General features: G+C 41.8%; 1 protein-coding gene across 9 annotated transcripts in view; it reads left to right on the forward strand.

The window, feature by feature from the left end:
- Positions 1-23,622, forward strand: part of PDE8B (phosphodiesterase 8B) — a 384,244-nt gene that overhangs the window by 221,503 nt on the left and 139,119 nt on the right. For 8 of the 9 annotated variants that reach the window (XM_036845326.1, XM_036845330.1, XM_036845328.1 and 5 more), the window contains 3 exons: positions 6,713-6,772; positions 20,000-20,190; positions 23,484-23,543. In XM_036845326.1, coding sequence (XP_036701221.1) covers positions 6,713-6,772; positions 20,000-20,190; positions 23,484-23,543 — 311 coding nt within the window. Of the gene's footprint in view, positions 1-5,851; positions 5,924-6,712; positions 6,773-19,999; positions 20,191-23,483; positions 23,544-23,622 lie in introns of those variants that run through there. The other variant, XM_036845331.1, reaches the window with a different exon arrangement.

Here is a 23,622-nt window from a genome sequence, read left to right on the forward strand (position 1 = left end):
TCATCCATTTGGAATGGGTAGCTTGAGTTTCATTTTCATTGTTGTATAATTTCCACTGTATGGATATTTCTTGATATAAATATTTTTTGGTGATGGATGTTAATAGATTGTGGATAAGGCTGTCTCCAAATCTTGGGTCTAAATCTGCTCCAAGTGTTCTTGTAAGTGCTTCCTCATATACCCCAGGGGTCCATTCACATAGGAGGTGGATTGTAGGTCGTATGTAAACTTCATCTTTACTAGAAATCCCCAGAATGTTTTCAAAGTGGCTGAACCAATTTACACTCCCAACAACAATGTATGAGTTCCTGTGGGTCTACTTCTTGCCCATGCTAGGTGGTGTTTGACTTCTTAATTCTACTGTTCCGTTGATCAAAAAACAGCTGGTTGTGACATGGTATCTCATTGTAATTTGAAATTTTTACATTCCTGATGACTATTGAGCGTCTCTTCATACTTGTATTTCCTATTCTGTGAATTTCTTTTTCAGATCTTTTGCCCAGCTTTCTTTCTGGTTGTCTTTTGATTGTTTTTAAGGATTTTGTTATGTTCTGGTTACTAATACTTGCTGGTTTCCTATACCGTAGATGTCATTTCTTGGGCTAGCACCTATCTTTTTTTCCCTTTTATTAGAGTGTTTTTTGCTTTTGCTTTTGGTGAATAGGAGTTTTAATATTTGAAGTCGAAGTGATCTTTTCTCTTATGGTTGTCTATTTTGATGAGTAGACATTTACATGTCTGTATTTTTGTGATAAAACCTCATGCTGCCAAATTAATATTCTAAACAGCAGAGCATAAAACACGGAGTTGGTAGATCTGTCGCCCACTGTGAGTATCTCATGACTATGAGTAATCTTCCATATATATAATGTGTGTGTATGTAACAAAAAAGACTATAAAAATTTTTATTTTGATTCTAGTTTAGGGATACTGTTTGGGGGGAATAACTCATCAAATGTGAAGGACTGTATCTTCCTCTTGCCTAAATGATCATCTTGTGTTTCTGGAGTGGCTTGTCTGGAAAAAACCCTGTGGGTATCTGGGTTCAGGTATGATGGTTGAGTCTGGGTGCTCAGGTAAGTGCTCCGTTGATGTCTGTTGCACAAATGAATATGTAATAGCATCTGAAGTTGACAACAGACATGTCTGCTCAAAGAATAGACTAGTGGTTCTCAACCCCGGTTGCACCTTAGAGATACCAGTCTTGGTTTGAAGTAGGACCCAAGCATTAATATAATTAAAAAGTTCTTCAGGTACTTCTAATAAGAAGCCCAAGTTGAGAACTTCTAGGTAAGATAATTGGAAGCAGGAAGGGGAGGGGAGGGGAGGATTGGGACCACCTGTTTGGCTCTGAAAGGTCCAGGGGGCAGTGGAACATGGCGAGAATCAAAGTGAGGTGAAGGCTGGAGGCTGGTGTGAGGTCAGAGCTGACCGCTGGGGCCTGTGGCTGATGAGAGACAGGAGGAGGAAGGAAGCATTCTGGGTGTTCAGAGGACAGCGGGCCTGGGAGGTGAGGCAGGACGAACCAGTGGTTCCCAGTCCAGAGCAGCGATGCCCAGCAGCCTCAGGGTGGGGCACGTGGAGGCTGCACTGCTGGTGCCTTTCTGACCAGAAGCCACAGGGCAGGCCTGGGCTCATTTAAAAGGGACAAGTCAAATACCACCTTTGCTTACCCAGAGCTCAGAGGAATAAAGAAAGTAGTTTGGCCTGGGAATGGAGGGTAGACAGGGGACCCCTTGAGAGATGTAAATACTGTTTTAAAATCAGAGCCAACAGGGCAGCAGTCAGGGTTGATTAAGGATATTTAGAAATAAGAATGATCTTTACAATGGGGCACCCCTTTCATGAAGTGAAGTTGGTTTGGCCCTGAGCTGTGCGTGTGTATACACCTGTGTGTGAACACTCAGTACTGCAGGTGGTGGGGAGGGATGGATTCCCAAGGAGTTGCTGAAGTGGGGAGGATTCAGTCTCTGAGCTTGTTTTTGGAAGGTAGAAGTCATGGCAACTCCCTACCCACCCCGACAGACAGAGACACACACATACAGAACTTCTCCTTCTCAGTCCTGGTGGCAGCCCTGTTAGCAGCAGCACGGACTACGAGGGTGTGAGCAGAGATTGCCAGGTGCTGAATCCATCTGCAAAATTGGAATAGAGTCCAGAAACCTGTGAGAGAAATATGGGGAGTGCAGTCAGAATTAATGCTGTAAAATTCGGAGCATAATGAAAGAGCAGTGCGCTGGGAGTCGGGAAACATGAAGTCTCAGTCCCGACTCTGTTACTTACAATCTGTGTGATCTTAGGCAGTTTAATTCAATTCCATTTCTTTATTGAGCGCCAGCATTTACTGAGCACCTTCTAGAGGCTGGGGACAAAACAGTGAAAAAGACAATATCTGTGTCCCTCAGGACACTCACAACCTTGCCCAGGGGAAAGATATTTAAATGGGTAGTAAAGTAAATGCTAAGAAGCCCACAGGAGGAGCACTGAGCAGAGAGAGTGGTGAGTCCTGTCTGGGTGCAACTGGACCTGGACAGCCTTCGGAGAGTGGGGGGCACTTGAGTGGCCCTCCAAGCCTGAGTCAGCCCTGCTGAGCAGATGCAGGAGGAAGGCCTTCCAGGTCAGTCACTTTGCCTGAATTCTCACCACCTTCATATTTGAGGGAAGCTCTAAAACCGGAGTCCAAGTTATTTAACACAGTTCCTGAAGCTACCGAGAGCTGTGGCCACCACCATCAGAGAGTATGCTGCAGTTACAGGTGGACCAGCTGCCTGAACTGCTGTGATTTCTCTCAAGACTTAGTCTCTTTCGTCTGGTTACCCTGCACCAGCTGGTTTTCATCTTGGAGTTCCCTCTCCTTGGATATGAAACCAAGCTGGGGGGAGGGGGCGGGCGGTAATTTTTTTTTCTTGATCGTTGTGGTGTATTTTACCCACTTGCTTTCACTGCTCTAGTTCCTACTCATAGCAGTGTCTTTGTTTCGTTTTTGCAAAGTTTCTGTTCTTGACTATCCAGAAGGTAGGCAAACCAAATGGTTTTTCTCCCCAAGTCATAAATCTGATCCTGTTAATCCTCTGCTCAAAAACCTGCAATGTGGTTGGTACCTACAGTATCAAAAGGGATTTCCTTTCCAGAATCCTCTGAGAACTGACCGCAACCTAGTCTTCCCTTTCATGCTCTGTAATCCAGCTTCTCTAGAGTCTTCTCTTCTCCCCGACGAGCATCTTTGCATTCTTGCCTCTGTGCCTTTGCTTCTGTTGTTTCCTATGCCTGGAATTTCCTCTCCCAACCCAGTCTCTTCTTCTCATCCATTACCCACTTGTCTTCATAAAGCCTTCCTTGATCTCTCCACCTTCAAAACCAGAAAGATGGTCTCCTTTCTCTCAACCTCAAAGTCTGAGGGGAAATGTCTATCAATCAGAATTCTGTATCTCACTGAACTCTCAAACAAAAGTAAGTGATAGAAATTTGCATATCAAACAAGTCTGAATGAGTTTGCTTCTCATAGACCCTCTCAGAATGAAAAGATATATTCCCAGTTGCATGTTCAGGGACCTAGGTTGCTACCTTGAGATCAGCCAAGGTGAAAGTATTTACACCGTAGAATCAGTAAATGATACAAAATAGGACATTTCTTTTTTCCTGAAGAGCCAACTTATCTGAGTGTGAATTGGTGACCCTGCTTCATGTATATATGTATGTGTGTGTGTGTAGGTGACCATGTACACACATGTGTGTACACATAAATATTCGACACACTATTAATGTTGGACAGTTAAAACTGCACTATCAGCCAGCAGTGCTTCCTCATTTGGCTGCTGGGGAGAGCCGTGGGGTCGGAGTGACGAGGCAGCGTGTCTCTCTTCACACTCTCAACTTATCCTCCTCTCCTCTCCAGAGCTGGAATTGTAATACCTATGACCGCACCTCCTTCTTGCTTCTGTGTCCTTGGCAAATGTGGTCACATCCTGGAATCAGAGCTGACACACTAACTGAGGATCTGTGTATCTGCCGTTGCTCAGAGTTCACTCTTTGAAGTGGAGAATCTTGGCTTGACTACACAGACATCAGTCAACGGTCTCCTGTTTCTGTTCATAATTTTTTCTCTTAGAAATGGGTGAAATGCAGGCAATAAGACTGCCATGTTAGAAGGAGAACTCTGCAGACCGCTGCTGCTGTCTGTGCCCATACCTGCTGCTGGTCAGGCCTTGGGCCATCCCTCATAGGCCAGGAGGAGAGGTTCCAGTTCTACCGGGATAGTTGACCTCTGTTGGACACAGAAGCCGAAGTCTGATGACTGGAGCGCAGACCAAGAAGGAGAAGGCACACCAAGAGACAGGAAGTGACGCGTAGGTCAGGACTAGAGGAGCTGGGAAACCGAGGCTCCCAGGCTGGCGGTGAGGTTGACCTGTGCTCTCTGGGGGGCAGCACAGGGACGTGGGGCTGGGGCGGATGGGAAGGGATGGCAGAGGCCGGGGTCTTGGAGAGAGCTCAGCGACCTTGCGGTTCCTCTCCTGGGCTCTGCCTCAGGTGGCAGCTTCCTACTGACGTGGATCTGGAGGAGGTTAAAATGCCAGATGCAGGCAGGGAACTCTTGTGCTGCAGGGGAAAGCTGGAGGGTCTTTCCCGTCTGTCAGCAGGAGAAGGATCTTCTTGATTGAGGCTTGCTTCTAAAACTGCATGCCGTCACTCCGTGGCTGTTGCTTTTCTCCTGCCAAGGTCGCTCGTGTGAGAGTGCCGAGCACAGGGCTGGAGACAGAAGGGCCCCCGCAGTCATCAGCTGCTTTGCTGGCAGAGTTGAACACGGCCTGTTTAACAACATCGTGCACACATTCGTTCCTTCGAAGTACAAAGGAATGCGTCGGTTAGGAGGGAATTATCACTTTGGGGGCAGTCTCTGCCCTTGCCCCAGTCCCTTAGCCTTCCAAAGCGAGCCACTTTTTATTTGATTGCTTTTAAACTTTTATTGATTTCTTGTTTCATTTGTCTTCTGCCCCTGGGTGCCCCTGTGCAGGGCCAGTTTTGCTGGAGAAAGCGCAGGAGGCCCTGTTGCAGGGGCTTCTGTGGGTGGTGCAGGCACTCTGCCAGGAGAGACCAGAGAGCACAAAGATACCTCAGATTATCAGTCACATTTCTCTTTCTGTACCAAACTGGTTTCACTTCTCAGTGGTTAACTTTGTAGCAGAATTCTGGCCGTTGCACTGCTTTTGAGGGAGGGTGTCTGTTTCAGACGATAAAAACTGCTTTTAGGGTGAAGCTGCGGTGGCGGCCAGAGCCGCAGTGATGCAGGAGACCTGGTGACGTTCTCCTTCCAGGGGAATTCTTGGGGCTGGGCACGTATCAGTACAGACCCCTCACAGGGCATTGTTTTGCTTAGAGAAAAGCAACTTGAGTGCATCACTTAGGCCTGAGGACCGCAGTGCAACACTGAAGGGACTTGTCGCAGGTCCGCAGGCTCAGGGACCCGAGGAGTCATTCCAGCTCTGCTGGAAGGACTCACTGTGGGAAGGCTGCTTCCCCAAGCAGGGCAGGAGAGCCCAGCTTTGCTCTCCTGAGAGCTCACCGCAGAGAGCGGGCCGGAGGAGTCCTCCTGACAGAGGAAAAGGACATCGGCAACTCGTGGTTATGTTTTGGAGAAGCTTCACACCATGCCCACCTGCAGTTAAAGGGCAAGAAAGGAGAAAGGGAAATTAGTAGTCTTCAAGTCTAATGTAAGGAAAGTTCTGCTTTTCTTGTTTAACTGATAAAGCCTCCTCTGACCCTTGGGTCACTGAAATGTCTCTGGTCCTGTGAACTCCGATGCTTGCTGAAGCTGTCCTGTCTGACTCACAGGGGCCAACCTAGTGTGTTGAATGCAGGATAACCTGCTAAGTAGAGGCAAAATGACTGCAGCCTCTTAGAGAAAAACAAACCTGGATCCATGGAGGTGAGGCCAAGACCTTCAATCCGATTGTCTAGAGAAGAGTTATTTTTAGAAATCCAAGTAAAGTAATTAAAAATAAAGAGAAATATTTTCTCTCTGCTTACAGCCAAAGGCAGTTAGATGGTGTTGGCCAGTGAACACCTAAGCTCATTGCTGGAGTCATGGGACAGAGTTCAGCTTCCTGTGGTCCTGGTGTGAGGTTACTCAGTTTATTTGAGGAGGTACAACTGAAATGAATAATTTAGTCATGGTCAACATGGGTAAGAGTAAGCTGTTTATTCCTCATACTAAAACATGAAGATAAAAAAATAAGATTAAATATAGGAACACTCTTAAACCATCAAAATGCTTTAGCTTCCACACATGAGAGGAATTTTTACTCTTTGGAAATTTCGGAATAATAACAGCCTGGCATCATGCCCAGAATAGTAGGTGCTCAGTAAATAATTATTGAGTTGTTTTCTCCCATAAAGAGTAAAGAATAATATGTGCTTATTATAAAAATCCATGCACTTAAGGTAAAAATAACCTGAAATCCTACCACTTAGCCTTGAGGATATATCCTCTCAGACATTTCAATGCACGTAAATGTATACATTCTTTTACAAAACCAGAATTGTACTGTATGTGATATTTTATAAACTGTCTCCATGTCAATAAATTGGATCCTTTTATTTAGCTGCAAAGGGGCATGACATAATATCCAGTGTAAGGAAGAATTTGTCAATTCCTGTAGTTTATGACTTGACACATCTCATGTGCTGTGTTTGTTTGTTTGTTTGTTTGTTTTAGCAGGTCTCTTCTGCAGAGGTACGCATCGGGCCCATGAGACTGACGCAGGATCCTATCCAGGTACACCTCCGTTCCTCTGTAGGGACTTGGTTTGCAGAGCAAGTGGTTATAGAAGCACTACGCGAGGGGCTCTTTCATATACAGCAGATGGCCATCCTTGCCCTGACGTGCATGCCCACATGTCCATACGTGGTATGTGTGTATATGCCTGTGTGCAAAGGCTTGTTTTTATTAATGTCAAACTTGAGGAATCAGATTGCTTTCTTGAAGACAAATATTGCCCCATTTTGAGTATAAATAATATAATAGGTAGAGCGATTGCATGGTAGGTTGTGAGGGAGAACAACTCTTCACCAAAAAACGCGTCTATTCTACATGCTGCTTCCGCAGCTGGAAAGAGAAGAAGCTGTGTGTGGTAAAGGGCAGGGCTTTGCCACGAGCCACGGCTGGGTGGGAATCCTGGCTCTGCCTTTACCAGCTCTGTGACCTTGCATGTATTGCTTCACTTCTCTACCCAGTGCCTTGTCTATAAAGTGGAGACGGTAATGTCTCTCTTTTAGGAAATTATGAGTTCAGTGAAATAGCATCAGGTGCTTGGGACACTGCCTGGCAGTAGAAGGTGCTCAGTGATGGTAACTTGTCCTGTGTGACTAGAGGCAGGCAGCCTACTGGGCTCTGAAGCACCAAGGCTCCTGGTTCCAGGGAGAGAAGGGGCCAGCGCCTGCAGCCTTGACCACCCTCTAACAGCAGCAGCACCCGTGTCCTCCCCACCACCTCTCCAGCCTCCTGTGTGCCCTGTGAGGAAATAGGTATGAGAGGTGTTTGTTAAGTCCTCATCTGCATCTGCATCTTCCTGGTAGACCTACATGAGCCACCTACATCCTTGTAAAACTGTAGCTTGTTAGCACCTGGAAGCTTGTGCTGCACTTTGGACAAGTGAAGATGCAGAGAAGATGTAAATAAACCAATTAACATGTAGATGAAAGTGAAAAACCAACCAAAGAAATGTACTGTTTAAGAGCGGTTGGAAAAGAAAATAATTTACTGTTGCTTGGAAAGGAAATGCAAATCTAGGGAAAGGAAAAAAACAAGAGGTTTAAGCTTGGGAAAATTGGATGAAAACAAATTTAGGAGCAGAGAGAGAGAGGAAGAGAGAATTTATTAAAATAAACATAAGCCACAACTATTTATATAGAATACAAACAAGTGGAAAATTCCAGTATTCATTCTGGGGGCATGGACTTTGTAGTCCATTTTGAATAAAGGCAGTGACAAAGGTTCTGATATCAGTATTTATTCCCAAAGTAATTTCCAGAATTTTTCTTGGGATTAGTGTGGTTTTAGATCAGTTACTTTAATTTACCTTCATTTTTCACCCTGTGCTGTACTGGCAATGAATGCTCATGATAAGGGCATCTCATTCTTAAATCTTTTTTTTTTTTTGAGATTTTTTTTTTAATGTGGACCATTTTTCAAGTCTTTATTGAATTTGTTACAGTATTGCTTCTGTTTTATGTTTTGGTTTTTTGGCTGCAAGGCATGTAGGATCTTAGCTCCCCGACCAGGGATTAAACCTGCAACCCCTGCATTGGAAGGCGAAGTCTTAACCACTGGACCACCAGGGAGGTCCCCAAGGATGTCTCATTCTTATAAAATATAATTTGTTAAATTGTAAAGTATTTTAAATACTCATAAAAGTACATGTGTATACCCATAACCACTTTTATGAAATATGCTGATTTTATTTTATCAAACATGATAAATTTATTTTATCAAGGATGTCCTATTTGTCTCAGAGTTCTTTTTAGAAACAAGAGATTACAGATACTTCAAGCCCTATTTATCCCTTTGCCCTCCTCTCTCTTCCCTAAAAGTAACCACTATTTGGAGATTGATTATGATAGGTATTTGTATATTTCTTCTACATATTTATGTATCCATTTTTAAAAAATATTTATTTACTTTTGGCTGCATTGGGTCTTGGTTGCGGCACACAGGATCTTTTGTTGCAGCACGTGGGATCTTTCGTTGCAGTACACGGGCTTCTCTTTAGTTGTGGTGCACAGGCTCCAGAGTGTGCGGGCTCAGTAGTCGCAGCGCGCAGGCTCTCTAGTTGTGGTGCATGGGCTCTGTAGTTGTGGCGTGCGGGCTCTCTAGTTGTGGCATGCGGGCTTAGTTGCCCTGCAGCATGTGGGATCTTAGTTCCCCGACCAGGAATCGAACCCGTGTCCCCTGCGTTGGAAGGCGGATTCTTAACCACTGGACCACCAGGGAAGTCCCATGTATCCATTAATATTTACTTTGTTTTGAATATTTTAAACTTTATTTGAAAGGTGTCAGGCAGCAGGCATCATTCTGAAATTTTTCTTTATCATTTAGCGTCGTACCTAAGAATCTATCGCCTAATCTAAGGTCACAAAGATTTACTCCTTTGTTTTCTTCTAAGAGTTTTATAGTTGTAGCTCTTATATTTAGCTCTATGATCCATTTTGATTTAACTTTTGTATATGGTGTGAGGTAGGGCTTCATTCTTTTGTTATGTGGATATCTAGTTGTGCAGCAGCATTTGTTAAAAAGAATATTCTTTCCCCATTGAATTGTCTTGGCATGTTTTTCTAAAATCAACTGACCATGATTGTGAGCATTTATTTCTGGATTCTCAATTCTATTCCATTGATATATGTCTGTCCTATGCCAGTACCACACTGTCTTGATTTCTGTAGCTTTGAAGTGTGAGTCCCCCGACGTTCTTATCTTTCAAGATTGTTTTTGCTATCTGGGTCCCTTGCATATTCATATGAATTTCAGGGCCAGCTTGTTAATTTGGGGAGTTGGGGGGGCCAGCTGGGATTTTGATAGTGATTGCAATAAACCTGTAGATCAATTTGGGAATATTACTGTGTTAACCATTTTGTCTTCCAATCCATTAACATAAGATGTCTTTCCATTTCTTTAGATTTTCTTTAACTTCTTCCACCAATGTCTTGTAGTTTTTAGTGCAGTGTTTTATATTTTTGTTAAATTTATTACTGAAATATTTTATTCTTTTTGATGCTATGGCAAATGGAATTGTTTCCTTACTTTCATTTTTGGGTTGTTCATTGCTAGTGTATATAAATATATTTATTTTTGTATATTGATCGAACTCATTTATTAGCTTTTACATTTTTGTGTGAATTCTTTAGGATTTTCTATATACAGGATCATATCATTACTACTTTCTTCCCAATCTGAATGCCTTTTATTTTGTTAGCCTGATTGTCCTGCTAGAACCTTCAAAACAATAGTGTGTTTAGATACTATTTATAAGATATATCCAGATCTTTTCTCAAAGTGGCTGTACCATTTTACACTCCTACAAGCAATGTGAGTTCTTATTACTCCAAATCTTTAGTAATGTTTGTTTCAGTCTCTTAATTTTAGCTCATCTAGTGGGTGAGTAGTTCTATCTTACGGTAACTTAAATTTGCATTTCTCCATGACTAATAATGTGAGCACTTTTTTGTTCACTGATTGGCTATTTTTAAAATCTTCTGTGAATGTTTAGTTAAGTCTTCTGCCCATTTTTAGTTGGGTTGACTTTTAAAAAACTACTGAGTTGTGAGAATTATGTATATATTCTTGTCCCAAGTCCTTTATCAGATTTTGAAAATATTTTCTTCCAATCTGTGACTCTTCTCTTCATTTTCACAAATTTGGATTTTGAGCAAAAATTTTAGTTTTGATATAGTCTAATTTATCACTCCTTTTATGGTTATTGCTTTCTGTGGTCTATGAATCCTTAATCCCAGGTTGAAGATTATTTCTCGTTTTCTTCTGGAAACTTTATTGTTAAATTTTAATTTTAGATCTATAATCTATCTCAAGTTCATTTTTATGTATGGTGGAATAAAGAGGTCAAGGCTCTTTTTCCCTCTATGTTGAATGGCCAGCTCCACTTGTTGAAATGACTGTGTATTCCTTGCTCCATTGAATTACTTGATGCCTGATTCTTTGATACTTGTTGCAACTTGTTTGGTAGCCAATAACGTAGCCAGTTTTGAAATTTTCCACAAAAACTTTTAAAAATATGTATCTCTATTTCTGGAATACAGGTTTCTATATCTGTGAAATTAATTCAACTTTATTAATGATGCTATTCAAACCATCTCTATCTTAATTTCTTGTGTCTGTTAGTTTCTATTGTAATGGATATGTCAGTATCCTCAATATTTCTTAATATTTTCTGATGCTTGGAGTCTGTCATGTTAATGTACATCCAAGTTCTAGATTGCTGTATGTTCTTGGTGACTGTTCCTTTTATTATTATGTAGTGTCCCTCTTTAAACTTCTGCCTTAATTCCTATTTTATTTGTTGGTAATATGGCTGGACCAGCTTTCTTTGGTTAATATTTTCCTGGTATATCTTTTTCTATCTTTTCATTTTAGGTTTTATTTATAACTTTATGTTAAATATCCCTCTTATAAGGAGCACATAGTTTTATTTTTCTAAAACCTATTCTGATAATCTGACTTTAATAAGAGAGTGTAATCTTGTTACATTGAGTGTGATTACTGATACAATTAGTCTTATTTTGTATCTTCTATTTTTTACCCTTTTTCTTTTTCTCATGTACCTCCTTTTTGTTAAGTTGACATAGTTTTCAGAATTACCTTTTATTTTCTCTGTTTTAGAAGCTATAGGTTAGGCTTCTATTTTAGTGGTTACCCTTAGCTTATTTTTAAGATGTTTGTTTAGCAGTCAAATTTTATAACAAAGTCTCAAGTGTATCATATTTCTGTCCTCTCAAATACGATATAGTCCTTTGCAGTATTTAAATATCCCATAATGGACTCACTCCCTCATCACAAAAACGATTGTCTGTAATTTTGGACTTATTATATTTGGTATGTTAAAACATAACGAACATTTTAAATTTGTGCTCATAAGCTATGAAATATAATAGTAAAACTAATGCCGTGAACCCACCACCCAGCATAAGAGGTGGAGTGTTTCCAGTGCTACCGTGTACCCTGCCTGGTTCCTGTCACATGAGTTTGGCCCCCATGACAGCAGATACAAGTGGTCAAGAGTCCCTCTCTGAGTGAGGGACAGAATAATTAAGAGACTCTTTTTTAAAAAAATAATAATTTCAACTTAGAACCAAGGATGCCTTTACTCCTGTGTCTCATTCAAACGTAATTTCACTCACTGATCATCCAGTTCGAGTCTGTGGAGTACCTATGTGCTCAAGGCTCTGCACCAGGTGCTGCAGGGGAAGGGGGCCGAACAATGACCCCTGACCACCCAGGGAGTCTGGCTGGTTGGTTTTATTGTCTATTACATTCTAACTTGAAAGGCAGAGATATCTAGTCAAGTGTTCTTGTGCTTCTGATACTGTCATTGCCACTGTCTTCGAAATGGCCTAGAACCTTAGGTTTAAAAATTTTTTTTTTTTCTTGGAGAAAAATTCTGTAATTTTTTTTTCTTGGAGAAAAATACCTACTCTGTAACTTCACTGCCATGCCGGAAACGTTAACTACGTCAGCCGGAACGCTTAGGACTTGGGAGGAACTTACTTGACAAGCATATTCCAGGATGTGGTTGCTTTTGAGGGTGCACTTCTGAGGTCACCAGGGGAAATTTGCTCCCGTGTAGAGACCAGGAGGTGTGATGTGGCCTGGCGGGAGTGCTGCTGGGAGTGGAGCGGGTGGACGTGCCTCGTCGTATTGTAGAGGACAGCTCTCCTGGGTGAGTGCCTGTGACTCACAGCAGGGCATGTTTTCCAGTCTTAGCCAAAAAAAAAAAAAAAAAAAAAAAGTAGGGGAAATATTATGAGGCAATAGATTTTTATCAGCATGATACCATCTGAAAATCAAGAGGTCTTTTCTTCGTCAGTGCCTGGAGCATATTTACTTCCCCGCGTGTGGAATTGTCTCTGCTTAGAGTGCTGTCGCCCCTGCCCCTCACAGAGCTTTCCGACTGGACTTGGAAACAGATCTTCACTGCTCTGGCCTAAGCGTTTTCCCAGCAAGACAGCACTTTCCTTTAAAACTTAAACTTCTATGTTGTGTGGACATGGATTTTTTTTCTGGAACCATTATATATTGGAGACTTTATGTTGGAGATCCTTTGGCCTTGTGGGAAGCTGTTCTTCACATAGTAAATGAAATGACGGAGTGATGGAGATGTTCAGACTCAGTAACTTGCTGTGGTCAGCATCTGCCCTCCGGTCTGTCCTTACTGCTGGTACCAAGTCAGGTCCTCTACTTGGCCCAGCCAATTTCATGGAACCACAGAGTTGTTAGGGGTTTTGGTCCAATATTTTGGGGGTAAAATAGAGTACGTTACTTAATGATTGCCCAGGCTCAGGGGTCCAGCCAACCTCAGTTCAAATCTTGTTAGTTGTGTGGCTGTGGGTGTGTCTCTTAATCGTCCCATATCTCAGTCTCCACGTCTGTAAGTGGGGATGATGCCCACCACGAAAGAGTTGTGAAGGGTTATTAAATGAGATAGTACGTTTAAAGTCCTTTCAGTATCATGACTGGCCCTTAAATTCTCATTAAACTGTAGCTGCTCGACAAAGCCCTTACTTTGCATAGTTCCAGTGTGTGCAAATTTCAGAGTTTAGTTAACATCAGATCACCAAAAAGATGTATTAAACAAGATGTATTAGTGTTACTTTCTTAGCGACATTTGAGGAAAGCTCCCAAACCATTTTTTCCAACTGAATCGACCCCACCTATGGTCAGATCGGCCAGCTGTTTTGTATGATGTGGATATACTTATATATGTGGTCTACTCTAGAAGCTACTTGTTACCTGGCTTTTGCTTAAAGCCAAACCAAGTATTCTGAAAATTAGATGTTTAATAGTAGACATTGATAATCCATTTGGAGACATGTAGACACACTCTTTCTAGAAAGAACACTAATAATAATGAACGCTTCCATTGTCTTCAAGTTAAGGAAAAGCTAGGGTTTTTTTTTTCATCTTTTTCATAATTAGCCTTCACCAGAGAATACAGTTTCATACTCACCTAGCTATCAAAGACCGCTCATTGCTGTCCTCAAAAAGATAGTTTTCAGTACTTTCTTGATAAAACATGTCAAAGGAATGGTTACAATACTTGTAGCACAGCACGAGGACATCAGGAAAGATTACTGAAGGAGGAGCTGGGAATTGTGGGTCCAGCTCTGCCGTTGCTCTGCTTGGGGAAGTTGCTGAACTCATCTGTTGATTGGGGGTTGATGGATCACCCCCAGAGTCCCTTCCTGCTCTGAGAACTCCTGAGAGTCATGGTCCCTGTCCTTGTCATGGCCACTAGGACCCCCCCAAGTCCCCCGGAATCTGAGTGCTACCCCCTGCAGCCTCTTACACTTCATTCTCTGGATCCTGCTCTGGGTCATCCCTTACTTCATTATTCTGGCTTGGGTTGAAAGATGAATTAAACTTTGTGGTTCCGGGCTTCCCTGGTGGCGCAGTGGTTAAGAATCCGCCTGCCAATGCAGGGGACGCAGGTTCAAGCCCTAGTCCAGGAAGATCCCACATGCCGCGGAGCAACTAAGCCCACGTGCCACAACTGCTGAGCCCATGTGCCACAACTACTGAAGCCTGCGTGCCTAGGGCCTATGCTCCACAACAAAGAGAAGCCATGACAATGAGAAGCCTGCGCACTGCAACAAAGAGTAGCCCCTGCGCACCGCAACTAGAGAAAACCCGCGCACAGCAACAAAGACCCAACACAGCCAAAAATAAAAACAAATAAATAAATAAATTTATTTTAAATAAATAAATAAACTTTGTGGTTCCAAGAAGGTGTAGGTAGAAATAGAGGGAGACCCTGCATGATAGTTTGAGGTATTCATAGCTACGTTTGAAAAGCCTTACAGGTAGCCCTGGCTTTGCACAGTTCCAGTGTACACAGATTAGGGCTAAATAACACCAGGCCCAAAGATTGCAGTCACATTGGTGTTTTAATTGTGATGATTGCATCAAGTACAAACTTTGCTGCTAGCTCTTCAGTCCACAAGTCATTACATAAATAACAAATGTGCAGCCTGAGCAGTGACGAACCACATCACTTTTTTCGAAGTCTCTGCCTGTTAGTTCCAGCACCGACAGCAGAGTGTGCGGTTGTGTCGCCCCTTTATCTCTCCGTGATAACTCGCATGGCATTACAAAATATATATAAGTATATCTTTGAAAGAAGGAGCTAGCCCACAAAGACGAGAGTGTAGCAAAGGAATGGAAAGCGATAATGCTGGAAGTGAAACAGCAATGTAAATGGAGTTAGAGAAGAAAGCTGACTGGCAGTGTGGACACTGCAGCCTGTGAGAGGTTCTAGAGGGCAGCCAGAGGAAGTTAGTCAATGCAAGTTTATTGAGCTAAATGAAGAAAGTGGTTGTGATGAAAAAGACGATGTGATGCCAACAAAAAACTGCACAGTAATTAAAGGAACTCTGGGGACATTTCATGACATTGAAAGTACAGAGGATAAAATGTTGGAAGCTGATCCAAACTTAAGAGTTTATAATTCACCAAGGCGTAGAAAAGAGGCTCATTCTGTATCATAATTTATACAACTGGAAGAAGGCAAGCAGTGTTCAAACTACTCAATAGCTTAAAAATTTTTTTTAATTCACAGTTTCTAATGTTTTAAAGTAAGTGCACTGAATAAATATTAATTTTACATTTTTCATTTCGCTATACATTTATAACCAACAATAGAAGAGTTTTATGTTTTGACAAAATTTCCAAATGTCATGGAACCATCGTTTTTACCATCCTTCATTAAGATTGCTTTGCGTGGTCATTTATACGGTCTGGCACTGCCATGCACAGTGAGCACTGCCTGTGTTTGTGTTCTGATCCTGGACAAAACCCAAGCTGGCCAAGATCTGCTCCAGAAGAAGATGTTTCCTCATTGCCCCAGGCTTCACCCCAGATCTGCTTTTAATCTTCTTCTCTTTCGCTGTGTTTACAACAGTACAGTGAGGTTGATATAACAAAACTACTTCCTTCTTCCCGTTCTCCTGTGCCTAGATTCTTTCGCTGGATGCCATGTCCTTGCTCTGTCTTTGGTCACTGCTTATTAGTGCATCTCTTGTACTTATCTGCTTACCTGAACCTCTCCCCTGCTTGCGTCCTAGGGGTAGAGACTGGACTATGGTTGTCTCTGTCAGCTTCTTACTCTCAGTTCTTAACATCTTGCGTAATAGGTCATCAAAAGTATTCTTTGAAGGAATGTTCCACATACTATTTAGAGCAAGTAAGAGTCAGTTTACTTTTACTCTTTATAAATTAAGTTCAGCTATATGCTTTTATTAATTATTTTTTAAAATATATTTTACAAAATCATTTTATGGGATTTGCCTCAGTGAATGGTCAATAAACATTTACAAACTGACATGTTTGATAAAGAAACTAAATATTGATACATGGAATGATAAATCTGAAGAGGAACTATATCACAAAAGGTTTTTGAGGGGTTGTGTTCTTTGGTTTTAAGTAACAGCTGTCTTACACAAAATAGTAAATGAGTAAGAAATAGATAGTGCGTTTTTTTTTCAGAATCCAAGGAGGAGTTGAAAAGCCATGGCTTACAAAGGGTGACAGTGAGCCATCTCTGAGTATTTTGACAGAAGGGATTTAAGGTTCTTCCTTCAATATTTCTACTGTTAATGAGCCATGGGTCCTAATTCCCAGCCTCTGTGTCTCTCTGTTCACATTTCAAATTCCCGGAAACAACATTATTAGTCCAGCTGTGGCCTAGGAGATGGGGACAGAGAGTACAGCTTTGGTTACTTGGGTGTGCTGCTTTCCTAGAGAAGATAGAATTTTCCAGAGATAGGCAGACCTTAAAAAAAGTGATTACTATAGTACTTTAAAATATATATATATATATAGTTTTTAAATTCCTATAGATTTTCACTTTGCTTAGGCATCGGATTATTGAAAAGTAGTCTTTCTGAATTCTTTTTTTATAAATGGAAAAAATTTTGAATACTACCTAGAGAGATTTTCTAGTGAGTACTCTTGTAATATAAATACTCTTGTTTCAATATGTAGATTTTAATTTTTATTCAGGTAGTGGGAGGACAACAGATTAGGAGAGACTGTCATTGAAAGATAGTTTGTTACAGTTTCCGAGAGGAGAGGCGGGCCGTGCAGGACCACAGAGGGAAGCACTAAGGTTGATTGGAGGCAGGGAGCCTAAAGGGGAAAATGTGGGCCAGAGCCTTGATTGTGGTTTCTGTGGGAAGCGGTGAGGCAGGGAAAGCAGGGTAGACAGGTTTAGCTAGTTTGAATCATTCCAGAGGAGTGTTGGGCAGAAGGGCTGTCCCTAGTTGTCTGGTGCCTGGCGCTGGAGTGATTAGGGCAGGTAGGTAGTGGTCCAGAGGGTTAGCAGTGATAGAGGTGGTAGGAGTACGGACTGGATTGGTTTGCATATGAAAAGTGCGTTCCTAGGCAAGTCGTTTGCTTTCTCTAGGGGTTGGAGAATTGGCTATCCCTCTGGGGCATCTCTCCAGGGTCAGCAAGGCTCCAGACATCAAAGCATCAGAAATATCAAAATTAACGAGGCATAATTAATACAACTCCCCACTTTGAATTGGTTTTTAAGTTTCCAAGTGAAATCCGGTGTAAGTTCCTAAACCAGGCATTACCAAGATCGAGCCCTCTGCTGTGACCTCCACTTCCTCTCCCACCAGCTCACCCTCCTCTCTGTCACACTGGCTTCCTTGAGTTCCTTGAACACATCAGGCATGAGTCCCAGTATAGGAACCAGTGGATCTGTTCCCTCTTTGTGGAATGCTTCTTCTTCAGTTATCAACTTGACTTTTTCATTTCCTTCAGGCATTTGCTTACATGTCACTTTCTCGGTGAGGCTTACCCTAACCACCTTACTTAATACTGGTCCCAGCACCCACTATGGATCCCTCTTACTTGACCCTACTGTCTTTACCTAGCACTTACCACTTTTAACATTCCATATCATTTGCTTATTTATCATGCCTGTTGTTTGTTTCTTTACCCCTACAATGCAAGAGGTCTTTATTTTGTTCATCAGCATACTCCAAGCAATTAAAAACATAGTAGGTACATAGTAGGTGCACATAGTAGGCACATAGTAGGTGCTGGCACATAGCAGGTGCTCAGGAAATACTTGAATAATGACATTATTTTTCCAAAAGTGGAACACTCCCGTCTTTTAAGGACATCTAAGACATATGAGATTAATAACTGTAGCAGTGTCCAATATGGGAATACAGTTAGGTTCTTATTGCATTCGTCAAATATTGAGGCATAAATGGTATAAAGGAAATATAAAGTGTTGAGATTCTTGCTTAGCAATCATAGTTCAGCCAGACAGATGAGATAAGAAGTTCTGTCACCTTTTCTGACTTCTAGGCTTTGCTTACTGAGTTTCTCATGCTAATACCACAGCTACAGCAAGTAAAGGGCTAGTGACTTTTTGTACAAGCCAGTTTATTCTACCTGATTTTTTTCATTGTAGCTCCATTGTTAACAGTTCTGTTTGAAGCCTTTCTTTTCACTATCAAGATCCACAAGGCTGAGCCCCTCATTTCTCTTGGAAGAGCCACCTCCCGTTTCTTCCTAGAAGTAGCTCTGTAGCTGAGGTTTTGGGGGATAGACTGACCTGAGGAGTGACAGACCCTTGCCCAGAGTGAGCCGTTAATAAGTGTGGCTGCCTCATGTGTTACTGGCATGTGATTTCAAGCCATGTGCTAAGAAGTAAATGTCAAAATCATACTGAAAAATATTATTTATCTTCCGGAAACATGGCATTTGAGAAAACGGAAAATGATTCAAACAGTGTAGAACAAATGACATTTATAATACATTCAGATGTTTAACAGTAAGGAATTATTGGAGAGGTTTAGGTATGAAATGGTGTTGTGGTTTTCTTTTTTTTTTTAGAAAAGAGTCTTTATTTTTAATAGATGCATATGGATGAAATATGTGGGATTTGCTGCAAGCTGATACAAGAGTTGGAAAGTGGCTAGGGATAGAATTGAAGCCAGATTGGCCAGGAGTTGGTTATTGCTGAAGCCGGGTTATGGGTACATGAGGGTAATTTCACTGTTGTTTCTGTTTTTCTATATATTGTCAATTAATGAAGCATTTAAAAAATGTAGTGGTAATTATTGGACAATTTGTCTTGTTTCTGACTTTAAATGAAACACATTCAGAATTTCATCATGAAGAATGGTATTGGCTGTGGGCTTAAAGGACCAGAAACTTCCCTTCTGTTCCTAATTGTTTAAACCAGAAGTGGATGGTGAAGAATATTAAATGCCTTATCAATATCTTGAGATTATTATATGTATTTCTTATTAGACCTATTGCTGTGACGTAGTTTTATTCCAATTGACAGTAAAAACGCTCTTACATTTTGCAGAAACCCTGCACGTAGTTATCCTTTCACTCAGATAGTAAGTGCTGACCGGCAGGGGGTCACAGCAGGAACAAGACAGGCAGGTCCTTGCTGTCCTGGAGCTCAATTCTAGTGGGGAAGATAGACCATAAACAAATAAATGAACAAGTTCAGGTGGTGGTATCGCCATCTCTGGCTTTCTGGCCACCAGGGAATCTGGGTCCCAGAGTCCAGGGAATGAAGAGGGCAACGTGGTGGGAAGTACGGCTACCTTCTTTTCAGGGAGCAAGGCTTCACTTTCCAATGAAGAAAAAAGAGGCACGTTTCCTCACCTTAGCTCCAATAGCTTCACATTTCATGATTGTTCTTTCTAGATTTGGCAAGCGCTAGGTGTTGGAATTAGTTTTTGAGATTGTTTTGAGTTCCCATCCCTTCTGTGTCTGGATAAGGATTTAAGTGCTAAGTTTAGAGAGGTGGCCAGGTACCTTGAGACGAACACCAGCTGCCCTGGCCCCAAATATGTGTATAGGTGAATCATAGTCAAACTTGTGTTGATTAGCCTGTTTTCATTTCAGTGCTCAGTCTATTTAAAAACGAAGCCAGTTAGGAAATTACAAACGGGTCACAACCACCAGCAGAGTGATGGACCATGTATTCTGTGCTCACTCAGGCCTCATAGCTAGCTTACATGGCACTGTTCTTAGCACATCTGACGTTGGAGAAGCTGTAGGCTGAAGAGATGAACTACCTTGTTCAAAGACACACTAGAATCAGTGGACCGGCTGGGATTTGAACCCAGGTAGCTTCTCTCCAGAGGCTGCATTTTAAACCAGTATCTTGTAGGCCCGCTTTTAATACTCTCTAAGGATGATGATTACTGTCAAGATTCTCTTTTCTTTGTGTTCCAGGTTTTGCTGATCTTTGCAAAGGAAGACAGTCAGAGTGATGGATTCTGGTGGGCCTGTGACAGAGCCGGTTACAGATGTAATATTGCTCGGACGCCGGAGTCAGCCCTGGAATGCTTTCTAGATAAACATCATGAGATTATTGTGATCGACCACAGACAAACTCGAAACTTTGATGCAGAAGCAGTGTGCAGGTACCTTAGATATGTTAATATGTTAGTAAATGTCCACTTAACAGCTTAAAATGAAATTCATTTACAGATGTCTTTAGTTCTAGCCCAAATATTTCTAAAATATGTGTTGCTGTTTCTAAGTAGTATATACAGATTTCTGTGGTGAAGGCTATAGCTCCTCCGATGGCCTTTTCTATTTCTCCACATTTGAGTTCCGATGAATTTAGAGGTGTGAGCTAGGCTCCACTGAAAACTTCAGGGTGTTTTTTCCCCTTGAGTATTGCTCATGTTTCACCAAAAAGAAAAACTGAAATTCACACAGTTCTTATTACAGAGATAGGGTTTGGATTTAAACCAGATATTTTAATCTTAATTATTCTGTCCCAAAATGAACATCAGAAATGTGTGAAATAGACCATTTTTCTCTGCCTAACACAGATGGGTGGATTCTACAGCAGTCATGGAGGGAAGGCAGCTACTTTGCAGCAGCAGAAAGTCTTCCAGGGATCCAAACCCCCTGCTTGTTTACAGAAATGCTTGCACTCTGGGGAGGAAATGCTTGCCTGTTCATAAACAAATGCAGTCATCAGAGTTAGCTCTGGATGAACTGATCCATTTAGCACAAGTGGAATGCTTTGAAGCTGGACGGGGAAGAGGTCACTAATTAAATGCTAGACCAGGACAGACTCCAACTACATATGGAGCTGGAATTGTCTTGAATATTAGCAAGTGAAATGAAAGGTAGGGAAATGGTTCCTTAGACCCTTTGGTACCCTGACAAGAAATTAGTGCGTTTAGAGAAGTTTCTTGTCACGGCATCACCTTGCTATTCTTGGACCATTTTCAGTTTCCCAAAGAAGAAACTTTCTTAAGGAACCTATTTTAAAATGTCTTACTGGTCCCAAATAATCCTATCTTCCTGCATAGAAACATTTGCCTATTTAAGTATATAATACTAAAATGTGTCACAAAATATTTGGGTATTTTTAGTGTTAAGAAATATATACATGTATATGTATATATATATATATGTGTGTGTGTGTATGTGTGCATGTGTGTGTGTAAAATGATTTTCAGGCTAGAATTGGGTCTCTTATAATTAAGCAGGTCTGCTTTTTCTTGGTCTCCACTTACTCTTCTTACATGATTTTGTAGTAGAAATAGCACAATCCTTTGTGCATATATCTAATGATTTAAGACAGGCTTCAGATGTAAAATGAAGACGTGAATAGGAAGAATTCTTTTAATTCAGGCAAAGGCCCCAGTTAGCAGGTAAGCTTCGTAATCTTCCTTGAATATAAAGAAATGTAGTTTTGTTTCCTGATGAGTGAACTTTTGTCTTAGCTGCACAGAAAAACAGTGGGACATCAGTGCAGGTCAGAAGCCAGGTTATGTATCTGCTGGTGCGTTTACTGACTGTTACCAGTCACGCTGAGGATGGTGAGATTCCTAAATGCGAGACTGCCAGCACATCTTCCCTAGGATGAGTGGGGACGCCTTCCCAGCAGATGTGCCTTCTTCATTGTCATCTATGGCCCAAGATCTCTGGTTTTTGAGCTGGACTGGACCTTAGCTTAGCATGCTTCCTTGGACCCTGGCCTCACCTATGCCCAGCTCCCCCTTAGTCCTCTCAACCAGGAAGAGGTCCAGGTCTCTCTGGCCACACCAGTTCCTTTGGAGGAATGAGAGAGAAGAGGTCAGCAGCAGGAAGGGACCTAAAACACAGAAGCCAATCTCAAAAGAAGCTAAGCAAGCGTGAGCTCCATCCCAGTTATGTTCATAACGTGTTTTCTCTTGCCTAAGCCCCACCCCTTAGAATGCAGCCCAGCAGTGGACCCATGACACCTCCTGGGGGTGGAAGAGGCTGAAGGAAGGTGAGAGGTGTTTAGCATCTCCCTAGAGATGAGAGCGCACCTCTGAAACGCTGTACGTTTTTTTTCATTAGGTGCACCTGGTATTTCTGCTGAGATTTCAGTAGGCTCCTAAGTAGGAGATAAGTGTAGCTTCATGTTACCAGGACGTGGTAGGGGGTAGGGTGGCTGACTGGGAAGTAATCTGAGCTGGCATTACCCCTGCTGCCCATAGTGAGTTCAGGCGTCTCTCCAAAGGAGCTCGTTCAAATACCATTTATCCACAAGGGGAACCTTCATTTCCCAGGAAGACAGCAGCTGGTCTTTTCTTGAGCCTTCTACTCACATAGAGTGAGGTCTCAAGGAATAGGACATGGGGAAAGTACATTTTTAGAGAAAGGTGAGGAAATTTAGTCAAAGAGGATGAAGCAGTATGAGCTGGCTGTCCCTGGGGGAGCAGTAATGCATACACCTTAAAATGGAGAGGGGCAGAAATGCCAGTAGCTAGAAAGAAACAGATACAGGTTGTTTCACAAATTCCTCAGCCTTCTGTTCTTAGAGGTGTTGGTTCCCTTCTGAAGGATCTCGAAATAAAGAGAGGTCAGACCAAGGAGATGGATGGAAACGAGCATGGTTATTTGTACTAAGACTCAAGCATGTGGCCCTTTATTAAAAGTTCATCCAACTCATGACCCCTGACCAGAATAATCCAGAATCTGAGCTGCAGCTTAGCACATTTTCTGGGAAGACTCATGGACCTCCAAATTCTATATCCTTACATATTTTAACCCTGTTAAATTCCTAAGGAATAAACAAATTATAGACAGGCAGTCATGGTACAACAAATATCATTATAGTGACAGTTACTGTATTGACCATTTCTCAGCCCTAGTTGATGACTCAGTTGTTTAAAGTATTTGAGCACAAGTAACAGTACAACTGAAAAACTGAGATGGCTCTTTGTGAAATTTTTAAAAGACCTTAACCTGCACATGTACATCCATCTGCCAGCAATCCTTCTTCTAAGGTCAACTTTCTGAACTATCTACTATTTTAAAAGAAAAACAGATCCATCCCAGTTAGCTCCCCAAGTACAAATTGATAACTAGAGAATTGTAGGACTGCCAATTTTCTTGCAGAGTGGAATTTCAATCAGAAAACATGGAAGTTAAGTGGAATTTGCCAGTTTTTGAAGTGGAAAATTGGCAGGTCTGACATACTGGAGAATTGCCTGGGAGTTAAAAAAAATTTTTTTTTTTTTTTTTTTTTTTTTTTTTTTTTCAGTAAAAGAAAGAGATTGTCCTAATCCACAAGGGCATCTTTTTTTGTTGTTTTCCATGTGTTTTCAGACTTTTTCTTTAGAGGGACATTTGATTTTGTGCCATTTTCACTGAAGAAGTCTTGTATTCTGATAACGGAACAAGGCCTAATCACCTGGTTTGACTTGGAGCTTTCTCCTTGCAGGTCGATCCGGGCCACAAATCCCTCGGAGCACACGGTGATTCTTGCGGTGGTTTCACAAGCGTAAGCTCACCTCCCATTCCCAGCTGGGAGTACTACTCTTCCTCCTGAAACATTGGTCTGTTGTAATTCAGCCTTTGAG

Source organism: Balaenoptera musculus, chromosome 3 (assembly GCF_009873245.2).
Source record: "Balaenoptera musculus isolate JJ_BM4_2016_0621 chromosome 3, mBalMus1.pri.v3, whole genome shotgun sequence".
Classification (NCBI taxonomy): domain Eukaryota; kingdom Metazoa; phylum Chordata; class Mammalia; order Artiodactyla; family Balaenopteridae; genus Balaenoptera; species Balaenoptera musculus.